The following is a 13,778-nucleotide window of genomic DNA, read 5'->3' as shown; positions in this document are numbered from 1 at the left end:
CGTATATCATTTGCATTGAGATATGCATAATCATAAATTTTTTTAATGTGTATCCAAAGACAAATGATTTAGGATTCTGTGATGGGGGCATAGGGGCATTGTCAGAGGGGGGTGTCATATTATCACGACTCTAAAATTTACTTATAAAAAATATTGTCTAAAATTTTAAAAATTCATTAAATTTATAATATAATAGATTAATTTTTAGCGATTAAATTTTTATAAGGTCTTGTAATGTGTGTTTTAGGATTCACGTTAAAATGCATTAAATACACTTAGGAACAAGCACTTTGAGGTATTTTTAATATAAAAAATTGAGGGTAATTACCATATAAAAATCAAATCCCAAAATGTATTTAATGTATTTTGAAGTGCATTAAATACATCTTAGAAATAAGTATTTGAGAATATTTTAACTAGAAAATTATTTTCATGACAATTCTAATATCAAAATCAATTTTCAGGACAATTCTATTATGAAAATCAATTTTCAATATATATTTAGCATCAAAGCGTCTGTCCTTAGTGCACATGTTAACATTTTTTTAAAGAATTTTTTTAGTTATTTTTTTCTCCGAAAATTATTATTTTTATTGGAAAATGGCAACAGCAAAAGGCGGCGGCCGCCAAGCAAGATCTACATTAGTGCATGAGGTAGGCCCCACATGTTTCAATCTGTGTGGGTCCCACCTCCACAAATTTTGTGATGGTACGCCACTTTGTTCTTCGCTTTCTTTGTTATTCGCTTTCTAGGAAATGAAGGAGTGTCGAACGATCATATTTTTTCAATCTCGTGCTCATATCTCTAATGCGCATAACTAAAATTAGATAAATTAAATCAAAACAAATATAATTATTTTTTAATAAATATTTAAAATTTCATTAAAAGGATTAATAATAATAATAATAAAACAAAGATAAATAAAAGTGTTGGAGTTCATGATGAAATGCCAAATACAACTCACCCCAATTTCCAATTTCCCCAAAAAAGACCAACAAAAACAACTTATCAATCCATTCAAACTACTTTAAAAAAAAAAATTGTCGTTATTTCTACTAACTCAAAACACCTGCAATACCCTTTAAAATGACAAATATCATTTAAGAAGAGTAACATAATCAATTCATCACACGCAATCTTAAGGTCATGTGGAAGTAATCAAGTTAGTAATGTAATCGACGTTGGACTTTCTAAATGGAGGTCATTGCAAAATAATCGAAACCAGACGACTTTGCTTCAAATGCTTTAGACAATTAATATTGTATTAAAAATTGAAAATATGTGTACTTTTGTCTTATGTTACCTTCGTTTATGTTTATTAAAACACAATATTTAATTATTTATTAAATTTTGTTACAAAAACTAGTCCAACCTAATTGAATAGCCAGGGTATAAAAGTTCTACTAAGATTTTTGGGCATGCCATGTAAACGGGAAATTGGCTATGACTCGTGATTTTCTGACACCCACTCAGACATATGATCACTGACATAGGGATGTGCAGTTATGTATCCCAAGGAAAAAGATCTATGATTCTAACACATGCCACATCATGAGACGTATGGGAACATATATCAGAGTGGGGTGTCAAAAAATCATTATCCATTGGCTATAGTCAATTATCTAGTATGAGGTAACCAGATATAGCTAACTTTCCTTCCACATAAAGCACCACAAGACTTAACAAGAATTCTAACTTGACTATGTTAATCATGTTCAAGTTTTTCAAACCGTATACTTACCCTTCTTTCTCTCAAAATTATCATGTTAAAATGCTATTACATGTATATAACAAAGAGTAATGATTTTCTGACACCTCCCTTTGACATACACTCTCATACACCTCCTGACATGGCATGTGTTAACACCATAGATCTTTTTTCCTCAGGATACATAATTGTACATATTGATGGGGATGTGTAGTTGTGTATCTTGAGGAAGAAATGTGATTCTAGCCCATGCCACATCAAGGGGTCAAAAAATCACGATTCTATGATAAAACATGTGTTTTCATAATAAATAAATATGTGAACAATTTATATCCAAAAAATTTCCTGTTAATATTGATTTGCAACAATAATTTCCACCCTTCTTTTAGCCTCCCGTCCCTTTTTTCTCTTTCTTTCTTCAGCATCCACTAAATCAAAACCTCTTTTGACTATCATTACCATGCCACTAACACCACCATTTGTATTACTCCAACATTGCCATCAAATCAAATACAAAGTAAAACATTTGCAGATTGTGTTGATTCTATCACTAGATTTGTTTGGTGACATAAAATTATTATAAAGAGAAAAAAGTTTTAACATAGATTTTTAAGTAATAAGGGATGGACCAAATATTTACACCTCAAAGGGTTGAAAACAGTGTGAGATGTGGTGCATAATCAAAGCAGTAATCGGATAATTAAGAAACTCAATTGAGTAGAACAGTATGTGGCCTCTAATTTGATTATTTGAACTTTGTTGAGTCAAAGTCAAAGGAGTAAGGAGGCAACTCAAAATAAACTAAAATTGATATAGGCGTATCCAATATGAATCACTTGTTCAGGGAGGTATATATGTAAAGAAACCCAAAATTATTTTTATAATAAAAAACAACAGAACTAAATTAGATTTCTAACTTTATAGTTTATACAATGTCCCTCTCTCAATATCTTTCTAATTTTGTTTGTTTGTCCAATTCGACAGGCGCTTAGATACACAGAAACCGACCTCTTAATGTCATTGTTAGGATAAAAAAAGATTAAAATAATGGTTTTAGAGAAAAGAGTTTTTAATTTAGAGTTGACAAATTGGGTTAAATTCAATAATATTTATAGGAGTATGGGGTGTGAATCAGCATTGTCTCTTCTATGCAGAGATTTTCTAGTTAAAGACTCAAGTGAGAGCATATCCAGTGAGGTTCTCTTCTATTAAGGTTCTCCTTTTATTGATCTTCAATCTTGTTGTAATACTCTCCTCTTATGTTTATCTTATCTTCAAATAAAAAGCTCATTCTGGCTTCATTGAGTGGTTGTTCTTATTGGATTATTTGTTTTCTTTTGTGGGTTTCTCTTGTTTTATAAAAAAAATTGATTTAATTTTCAAGTTTAGGAAGATATGAGTAACCCAATCAGACCAAGGATGAGAGCCACTTTTCATTTTGCTTATGATAGAGGTTAAGTAATTTCTATTCTTTGAATTCTCTTGAAGGAGAAGTTCTAGGCTTATTTTGCTGTGTCGTTTCGTTTATGTCAAAGAAGTTGTTTATGTGTTTCCATAAGATTTAAAGCTCAAAGAAGCCCAAATTCATCCTTTTTTATTATCTTTTTCTTCTCTTGGGTTTTTTCTATAAACAATTCATGGGGAAATCGGATATGAATAAGGGGAAAGGAATGAAAGGTTTGATCCTCAAAACATGGGAGCGATGTCGATCAATTGGCAGAGGTGGCAAAAGATCGTTGGGAGTCCCTTTTAATTCCCTATCAAAGAGTAAGTCATGGCCTCGACGTGTAAACTCAACGAAGGATGATAAACACAAGATGAAGGATCGAGTTAACCCCGAAGGTTGCTTTTCAGTCTACGTTGGCCCGCAAAAACAACGATTCGTGATCAAAACCGAATGTGTCAATCACCCACTCTTCAAGATGCTACTTGAAGAGGCCGAATTGGAATATGGGTACAACAGTGAAGGCCCTCTAGCGCTACCATGCGATGTTGATCTCTTCTATAAGGTATTATCAGCTATGGATGGTGATGATGAGATCCGTCGAGGGTGTACCTTCGCCAAAGGCTATGGTTCATATAGCCTTCTCACTCCATCTCCTTTGGTGAGGATGGATCGGTTCTAGTAATTTGACTATGTTTGAGACCTTATTGTATATGGTTGGAGATGGTTATGGGGAACTTATTTCTCATGTTCATGTACAGTAGGATCTAGGCTGGCCATGAAATAAATCTATGAAATCTATGTATTATGTAAAAATAACTGCTATGAGGCATCCTATGATATTGTAGTTTTGGTACTGTTGTACTTATCTTATGTATTTTCGTTTTTGGATTTTGATTTCTATTGCTTTTTGGTTGTAGTAATTAGAATGTTAGTTCTTGAATTATCCTCCATAATCGAATTAAACAGTTAAAAGTTGCATAAAATTGAAACCATTTACTTGAAAGGGTAACAATTAGCTAGAATTATTATGATTTTTATTGGCTTCTTGGGTAAAAATATATTAAATTTATTAATTGTGGGTGCAATAAATTTCATCCAATCTATGGTTAGGGTAAAAAACCAACACATTTCAAAGTGTCAGGATACTCCCCTCTGACACACACCCCGTGGATCATTTGCCTTGGGATACACAAGAAAAAGATTTATGATTCAACGTATCCCAAGGCAAATGATCTACATTTCTGTGATGGGGACGTGTGTCACAAGGGGGTGTTAAAAAATCATTACACTTTACAAAATCAAAATCGATTCTCATAGAACACCAAAGAATTTTGAGGATCATAATAGATCATATTCTTTGATTAATATTAACAGAGGTTAAAACAAGCAAAAGTTAATTTTATTAAATAATTATATGAAAAACATTTGATATATTTTTTGAATGGGACATAATCTCATTAATCTGGATTGGTTGGTGAGTGAGCCCTATCAGGGAGACTTTCTTGGCCAAAGACTAGTAAAATTAAACGATTTAAACAACAGAAAATATATATTCATACTCTGAAAAGTTGATTTATTTTTAGTAAAGGCCATTCAAAATATATTGAGTGCAAGACCACACCTCAGGAAGTGGAGGTCTTGAATTTGAATCACCCCCCTTAGGATTTGCACTTAGAGATGAGTCATGATTTTCGGACTCAATTTTTTTTATAACCCGGTCTATACTCGATTGACGTGATAAGGGTTATAGACCATTCTTCGGGATACACAATGAAAAGATCTATGATTTTATATCCTTACCACGTCAGTCAAGTACAAAACAAGTGAAAAAAAAAAAAAAAAAAATCGAGTCCGAAGATCATTAGCCCTCATAGATTTATCCCAGAAATTACGTTGTGTGGAGTGGGTAGTGGGACTGCATGTACCCTGAGGATTAATCAATACCTTAGCTCATAAAAAAAAAAAAAACTTAAGTTTACATTTTGCAAAGGGTGTAAACCTAATATCTCTGATGTAATGGGGGCGATTATTTTACTAAATTACCCTATTTCTTATTTAAGAGAAAAATAAATAAAAATCAGGGATTGGCCCTTATACACCTCCAATTTTATATTAATCTCAAAGTCAGCTACGACAAGGAGCGTGACTATATGGTGCACCACGTCTACCTAACCTTGGGTGAATATTTTGTCTCTGTCCCATCTCTATCTACACATTTTGTCGACCAATATTGACCTCTTCAAAAAATTGTCCCTCTTTCCATGCTAATCATTTCCGTCCCACCAAAGGAAATTTTGTTTGATGGCAACGTGTTTGGACCAAACCCCAATTATGGTTCATGCCCCTCTCCCCAAAGATATAAAGATAAATTAAAGATTATAGAATAACAACAACAGAACCTAATCCAAATCCAAAGATGTTGGGTCAGTTCCTTCATTCTATTCTATAAAATTGATATATTAATTTTCTATAGATTTCATGCTACATACAAGCACATGAGTTTTAGCAGAAGTTGGGGTGCTGTTAGCAAAAGTTGGGGTGGTTATAGAAATTCTCTTTTTTTAATACACCTCCGAGTTTTGGTGAATATTTGAAATAACCCTTGCATTTTTAAACTGCCGCCTTCTTTTAAGAAATTAATATAAAAAAAATGATCCAAATACCACCATCTTCATTCTTTTGCTAAAATCTTTGATTTTTGAAAAAATTACTAAAAGATGATAAGATATTTTAATATTTACAAAAAAAAAATCTAATTTTTCAAAAATTATCAAAAACGAATTAATTTGTTGGATAGTCCAACGTTTTAGTAATCTGTTGGATTGTCCTACGTTTTAATTTGTTAAAATACATTATTTTGCCAAAAATGCCCTTCAAATGATTAAAACGTTGGACTATTCAACTTTTTAATAGCTTGTTGTAATACTCTAGTGTAAAGGGAAATAATCGCATAGTTATCCAAACCGTACACATGTCCAAGTCGATTAAGTGATACCAAGTGCATGTCAGCAAACGGGTGTTGCCCTTCAAGCAAGGCAAGTCAAAGTAGATATCTCCCTAGCCTAGCTAGAAGGGCATCACAACATTAAGTGAAACCTGATTTGCCAAGTAGGGCAAACTTGATCGTTGAATCACCGTAAGTCTGATATGCGCACGTTAATCCCAGAGATCTCGAAGGAAATCTCTACAATATAGTACAATCAATCCAAAAGATCCTCGTCTGGTAAGTAAAACCGCAGAGTCAGGGGATATCCTAGGATTGCCGCTCAAAAATGAGGAAACCTTGATACCAAGAATCATAAGTAGCACAATAAGCACTATTAGGGAGATCTTTCTTGGAGGGATTGGAGGTTGAACCAGTTTTTGAGACTATTCCTCTATTTCTTTAACTGGGTCAGAGTGATTTTGGCAGGTACTATGCCACCGCGAGGAAGGAGGTGATCGGAGCGACTTCGGATCAGTGAGGCAGAATCCATCAGAGCCATCCACCGGATTTTGACCACACACCTAACAATTTAGCTTTCATTTAAAATGTTGGATAGTCCAACGAGTTATTAAAACGTTAGATTTTCCAGCGACTTAATTCATTTTTGGTAATTTAAAAAAAAAATAGATTTTTTTTTATGTAAATGTTAAAATGTTTACCCTCTTTTGATAATTATCCCTTGATTTCACTTTAAATACTTTGTCTTTAACCTTGGGGTTTGATGACAACATCTCCACTTGTTCTCCCTATGATTTGATTAATTGCTCATTTTTTTCCCATTAATGTTTCACCTTCTAAAGTATTGAAAAGAAAAATAAATTAGGTTTACATCCTAGATTTATGATTCTCCCAAATAATAATGGTTGAAAACATTGGATTTTTGAGGAAAACAATCTAGTGTTTTGGCGATAAAAATTTGAAGGTTTGTGGAAAAGGTTGAAGATGGGTGTTCCAGCCATTTTTTGTCATCCCTCATAGAAGACCACGGTCAAGAGATATGTTGACAGTTAAGGCTCTGCTTGGTACATTACAAATCATTTGCAAATGATTTACACTACACATGTTTTGCAATGCAAATGATTTAAGATGAAAGATTTACCATTGTTTGATAACTATTGGTAAATCTCTTGCGATTTTTTCTTTGGTGGTTGAATGATATTTGCTATAAAAAAAAATTAGTTGTGATTTCTTTTTAAAATAAAACGTGGGAATAGTTTTAACTTAATTCAACCTCATTAAAGTAATTATTCAAATTACAAATATACCTTCAATACTCGTTACATTAACACAATTGAATTTACAAAAATATCCTTAGAAAAAGATGTAGTTAACCTTCATATTAGAACTACAAAATACCCATCATAAAAAAAATATATTTAAATTACAAAAATACTTTTAGTACTTGTTATGATGAGATGTATTTTTCTGAATTCATATGCATGTCAATGCAATAAGTATTAAGGGCTATTCTTATAATTTAAAATTTTCTTTGATGAAAAGTCTTTTTGTAATTTTATTACACAATTTAATGTATCTTCAAGGAAGGGTATTTTTGTAACTTTATGTGCATATTGTTGTATCAAGTAATTTATATTTTGATTAATTTCTTTGATAAGGGGTATTTTAATAATTTTTTGATATGTATAGTTTGGAGTCAAATAATTTTGCAAATGATTTGCGGTACTTTTTGTGCCGGAAATTATTTGTTGAAATTTCTTAAGAATTGAGGTGATCCATGCAAATTTTTTGCAATGCATTACATAACGAAGTACCAATAAAATTGATTTTAGAAAATTATCTGCATTTGCAAATGATTTGCAGTATACCAAGTAGGGCCAAAATTTAAAACATTCACCCAATGTTGACTCATTGCGTTATGCTTAAAGTTCTCTTTGAAACACTCTTTAGTCTTTAAAAGATAAAATCCAATTGGCAATGAGTGGAGTGGCCAAGGAGCTTATAAGGAGAGACACAAGGCAACGATTGTCCGATGTGGGAATAAACTCAATAACCCACCCCCAACCCCACGTGTGAGCAGGACTGGGATTGGGTCCAAGCATGTGGAGATATGAATTGGGTGGGTGATGTGAAGGAGAAAAAGAGGGCCGCTTTGATACCATTATAAATTTGGGGGTCCAACTCAAAATCAATTGGCAATGAGTGGAGAGGCCTAGGAGCTTATAACGAGAGCGACAAGGCAATGAGTGTCCGACGTGGGACTAAGCTCAACATTTACATGCCTCAAACGGACCAAAAATGAGCCCCATATAGGAAAAGGGTATTCTTTGACCACTTTTTTTCTATCAAATTGAATTGGGCTGGTCCAAGTTCTAATAGGCTTGGTCTGGCCTGTGTCCTATGGATCTGGGCTGGTCTGGGTCCAATAGATCGATATTGGTGATATAATTGCCAAATTAATATATTAAATCCATAACAGCAGCAAAACAAAATATAGCAGTAGAACATAATTTAATACAGTATTTCATATATATTATAATAACAGATTAGATCAGGAAAACTACCATTATTTTTAACTTGAGCTTTCAACATATATAAAACTTCTCTGTGTACACTATAATATTCACCTTTGAATCCTTGGAACTGTTTTAGAGAGCTTAATTTATATGATTCTATAAAGAAACCTAAGCGCGATCCTGGGTTCTCTAGATTTCCATAAGTTCTTGGAAGATTTTCATGGAAGAATAAGGCAAACCCAGAAGCACATTTATGCTTTTTCTATCCTTACCATGACATAGGAACAACATAACTTCCTTCTCAGGAAGAGTTACTGGTCCTGACATAATAGGCTCTCCCCATCCGAAATCCGTAGTGTGGAACGATAGCCGAGACCAATTAGTTATCACAAGTGTTGTATCCAGAGAAGGCCTAGCTCTTGTTGCTTCAAAATAATCTATAGCTGACCTCATGTAACTGTTTGTAACCATCTTAACTGCCTTTTGAACTAGCCCAACTGTATGGGACAATGGGTGTTCGACTAGTTCACATGCCCTACACATAGAATTCGTTAACACGATCCCGTTACCAAAGTAACCCTTCGGTAGTGGTGGATCGAATTTTTGCCTCCCATCAATAGCAAAGAGTAGCTTTATCTGTTGGTCAGGCTTCATCCTTAATGCTTGAGTTCGAGCTCTCCATACGAATGCAGATAGCACTTCGAAAGTAGTGCACTTGTCGAGAAAACCTTCTTCCATAGCTTTCATCTTCAGTTGTTTAAGCTTCTCGGGATCAAAACAGAAGGATTTGTGGAGCAGTTCTTCTTGGTAAAGATTGGTCATATTCGAGATGTCTTCGATCTCTGCGAATTCGTGGTGGGGGAACTCTATCTTAGGTGGTTCCCTCGCTTTGAGTAAGGTTCTATCGAGGAATGGTGGAACAGTTAGTGGCAAGTCTCTGGCAGTTTCACCCCATGAGTTCACAAACTCCATTGCTGCAATCCCATCAAACATACAATGGTTCACAGATAGCCCAACAACAAATCCTCCACATTTGAACTTGGTTACCTGGAATATTAAGGAAAACAAACACTACCAAGCTTTATAATGGAATTGAAGCAAATTAATTAATGTAGAACAAGTGCAAAAGATTATATGGATCAAGAAGACCAAATGAGCCGAAAGTGAATCAGCGAAGCAGTAAAGATAACAAACAAACAGAAAAAATGCACACGAAAAAACAAGGATTTACGTGATTCAACAATGTTCCTATGGTGAGGAGATTATCCTCACAGAAACTTAATTAGCACGAATCTTCTATCTCCATCAAAAATGGTTTACAAATTAACGGTAAAAGAAGTATCAAAATAGGTTGACTTGTTTTGAGGATGATCTCCTCACCTTAGAGATCAACCTCCCAAAAAATATCAGCCCATTCCTAAACTTCTACCCATATAGGACAAAACGTGTTAAGAAAACACATGATCTCAACCATGTAAATATGAAAATCCAATGGTCAAGAATAATATTTATCTAAATAATACAAATCTCAAAGATACTTATATCAAGGATAAATATGAGCCATTGAATTTTATGTTTACATGGTTGGGAGCATGCATTTTTTCCATGATCCCATTCTTCATGAGTCAAGGAATCCCAACCATATATATATATTTATTTATATATAATAAAATATAATGCTTGGGCCCCACTCCTTAATTTGTCTCAGTGTTTATATCTAAAATATCTCGAGGGAGACTTTTTCTCTTCCAACCCTTTCCAAGAATACCCGTTTGTCTTTTCTTTTATTTTCTTTACCAATAATACCCCTTCCAACTTTATTATTTTTTCTTTTTAATTTACCCTTTAATCCCAAAGAGATATCCTCCAATCATACCACCTTCAACTTTTCTTATCTCTCCTTTACTACCCCCCCTCAATCCCAAAGAGGTTGCCCATGTCATAGGCAAGGGCAAAGTGGGTGTGCCTTTGAATTATCTTTTACCTGAAAAAATAAACTTAGATTTAAAAAATAAAATGAATTACTTCTTTGAAAGTCTTACGAGATATGCCCAGGCCTGGCCCTTCCAACTTTATTATTTTTTTCCTTTTAATTTATCCTTCAATCCCAAAGAAAAGAGGATGTCCTCCAATCATACCACCTCCAACTTTTCTTATCTCTCCTTTATTACCCCCCTCAATCCCAAAGAGGATGCCCATGTCATAGGTAAGGGCAAAAGGGGTGTGCCTTTGAATTATCTTTTACCTGCAAAAATAAAATTAGATTTGAAAAATAAAATGAATTACTTCTTTGAAAGTCCTAAGAGATATTCCTAGACCTGGGCCAAAAAAATTTGTTCATAAAAAGTCAATATGAGATTTCATAGAATCCTAAATCGATCAATCACACAAACCCACGTGTATATATTGAGGGGCATCCCCAAATAGCAAAAGAATCACGATCCAAAATGTGTCCCGTTCCTAAAGCAACAAACAGTGCCTATGTGGCACCTTTTTGTTGGATTTTGAAACGCATGGAGCTGTATGCACAGCTTGTTTAAGAGCCCAACACGTTCTCAACACCAACCAAATCTTGCCACATAGACACCGCTCTTGTTCTATAGGAACGGGACACCATTCTGGATCTTGATTCGTAACAAAACTACCCTCATTAGGCTTCATGTTATTGGTCATTCGGGATTCTTCATAGTAAAAAAATCCCTCACCTGAACGATAAGAGGAGGCATTTGTAGTATATTCTGTGCACCGGGGATGTCATAAACCAGCTTCCTTAGTGTAAGTGGATTGGGATTTGTAAAGTTGTCGATCTCTTCCATCGCACAATTAGCCTCCGCCTCAACGAAAACACCACCTTCTCCTGTGCAATCTATCATTAGCTTCCCATCTGAGCCAATTATCAGACGCCCGGCAAGGGGATAGTAGTGAACTAGAACCCTTGCCAAGGCATCCTTGATGACTTCTGCAGCGCTCTCATTCCCTTTCTCATTTGCTTTGTAGCAGTAAATGGTTCGAATGATCACGGCAATGTTCTGGTCGAGGTTGGAGAGGAAGTACAGACCTTTCTGTGTCTCCTCTCCAGGAGGAACCATAGTTGGCTCTCCTCTTTTCACAGTAAGTTCAGACATATTTCCATTAGACTTCTCCATTACAACAAACTGCCCAAGCTCTACAACCCAAACACACACAAAACAACAATTTAAACAAAAAAGTAATAATTAAGACAATTAAATTCATGCTGGAAAGGTAGCTAGCTCATAATTAAGGTAATTAAATACCTGAAATAGAAACCTAGTCAATCAAAAACACACATTGAATCTGTTTTTTTATTTTTGCATTTTTGTTTCTTTTTTCTTTACAAGGAAACAAAACACATTGAGGAAAAATGTAGAAACCTTATTGGCTTTGGCAACCGCGCAATTAAGAAGGGGGCGAGGGTGCTATTGGCACCCCAACTTTTATTTATTTCACTCCATTTAAAAGAGAAAAAAAAAAAGGGTGAATCTATTCATAAGTTTGTTACTTTTAAACTTATGAGCTCGAAGATGTGTAAAAGTGAACAGTGTATCATGTGTATGTTTTTGTACATAAAATGGAAAATGTACCGAAACTATAATTAGAATAAAAGTCGTGCATATTTTCATATTTCGAAAGAAAGTAAGTTAATGGTTAATAATATATAAAAGTTGGGGTGCCAACGACAACAAGAAACTCTCTTTTTTTTTTTTTTTGGGATTTAAGATTTTATATGAGCCTAATCATAATTGTAAACAACTAATGAAATTGTTTGCATGAGTATTATAATTGTAATTGACTCAGTTTATTATTATCCCAAACCTTTGTAATGTCTAAATGGTGTGTTTTAATATATATAATTGGGGTGTGATAAATAATTTAAAATTTTGGGAGTAAGATAAGTAAAAGTTGGGGTGTCAATAGCAGCTCTAGAAAAGACATATATGAGGCCAAATGTTGAAACCTGATTGGCTTTGGCACATGCGCGTTGGCTTCTAATGTAGAGTATGAGAGATTGATGGGGTTGGCCCCTCAAGGTGACTAATTCATCTATTCAGCGTTTTAAAGCTCTACGTTATTTGGAAAATTCGTGGCTCTAAACTAATTGCGTGGTAACGTGTAGAAAACCCTATATTTGGTGGGGGGACATTGGTGTGCACTGAACCATAAATGCTTCTCACTTGTATCAAGATGCTTCTCACTAGTATCACGATAACAAACATCTATGGTTTTGACATTCACCTACCTCGGAATCATGGATATTACTCCACAACAACTCAATAAACTTATCTATAGTTCTCTTCACAATGTCACGTCAACACAATGTTCGAATGAAGTCATTTCAACATTTTCCTTGGAGAATTTTATGAATTTTTGAAGAGTCGCAATAAATTGACACTCTTGACACGGCAATGTACAAAATCATAGATCTTTTTCCTTGGGACACACAATGAGAAAATATGTATAGTTTTGTGCAGTGCCACATCAAGGGCATCCATCTTTTAAAAATTGTGTCAAACTGACTTCCTTGTGATATACATAGAATCATAGATGTTTTCCTCAAAATGGGATTAAAAAATCTATACTTTTGTGCACACTGGTCGGCTTTCACTTGACTTCCTACAACACTACACTTAAATTATTTTTAAAATATGGTTGATATACAACGATGGGCACGTGCAAAACTGTCATTGTATAACAACCATATTTTTAAAATAATTTAAAATAATTATTTCCCATATGCCATCAATGTTGATTGAATAATTATTTCCAATTTTTTAAACTTGATCGAGGAATATTGTGACTATGCGTTTGTGCCATTGATTAAATAATTATTTCCAATTTCAAATCTTGCATCCTGTCATATCAAACTAGGATAAGGGGCATGTGTATTACAAAAATTAGGATTTATATATGACTTAAACTAATTTTATAAGTACTTTAAAAAATTATTTAAAATTATAAATAAATAATCTAATTATATTTCATATTTTTAACATTTAATATATTAAAAATTTTCTTAAAATTAAAATATTAACTATGATGATTTGTAGATAAAATAATTTACAAAAGTTTTGTAATTTTTGAAGCAAAAAACTATCCTTGTTGTAAGAGTTTGTGGGTTTGAATTTCTACTCTCTCTTTTTTCT

General features: G+C 33.8%; 2 protein-coding genes across 2 annotated transcripts; one reads left to right on the top strand and one right to left on the bottom strand.

Annotated features, from left to right (window-relative positions):
* The first annotated feature begins 3,346 nt into the window (after positions 1-3,346).
* On the top strand, positions 3,347-3,835 carry LOC147395134 (auxin-responsive protein SAUR32-like). The gene has a single exon (XM_086453349.1). The coding sequence runs from the start codon at positions 3,347-3,349 to the stop codon at positions 3,833-3,835; it is 489 nt and encodes a 162-aa protein (XP_086309475.1).
* Positions 3,836-8,646: 4,811 nt separating this feature from the next.
* On the bottom strand, positions 8,647-11,798 carry LOC147395133 (omega-hydroxypalmitate O-feruloyl transferase-like). Its single transcript, XM_086454590.1, has 2 exons — positions 11,322-11,798; positions 8,647-9,663 (listed from the first exon to the last, which is right to left on the bottom strand). The coding sequence occupies exons 1-2, from the start codon at positions 11,760-11,762 to the stop codon at positions 8,806-8,808; spliced, it is 1,299 nt and encodes a 432-aa protein (XP_086310716.1). The 5' UTR covers positions 11,763-11,798; the 3' UTR covers positions 8,647-8,805.
* Positions 11,799-13,778: the final 1,980 nt, after the last annotated feature.

Source organism: Akebia trifoliata, chromosome 9 (assembly GCF_017979445.1).
Source record: "Akebia trifoliata isolate Shusen 1 chromosome 9, ASM1797944v1, whole genome shotgun sequence".
Lineage (NCBI taxonomy): Eukaryota > Viridiplantae > Streptophyta > Magnoliopsida > Ranunculales > Lardizabalaceae > Akebia > Akebia trifoliata.
This window is presented reverse-complemented; position numbering and strand designations above follow the sequence as displayed.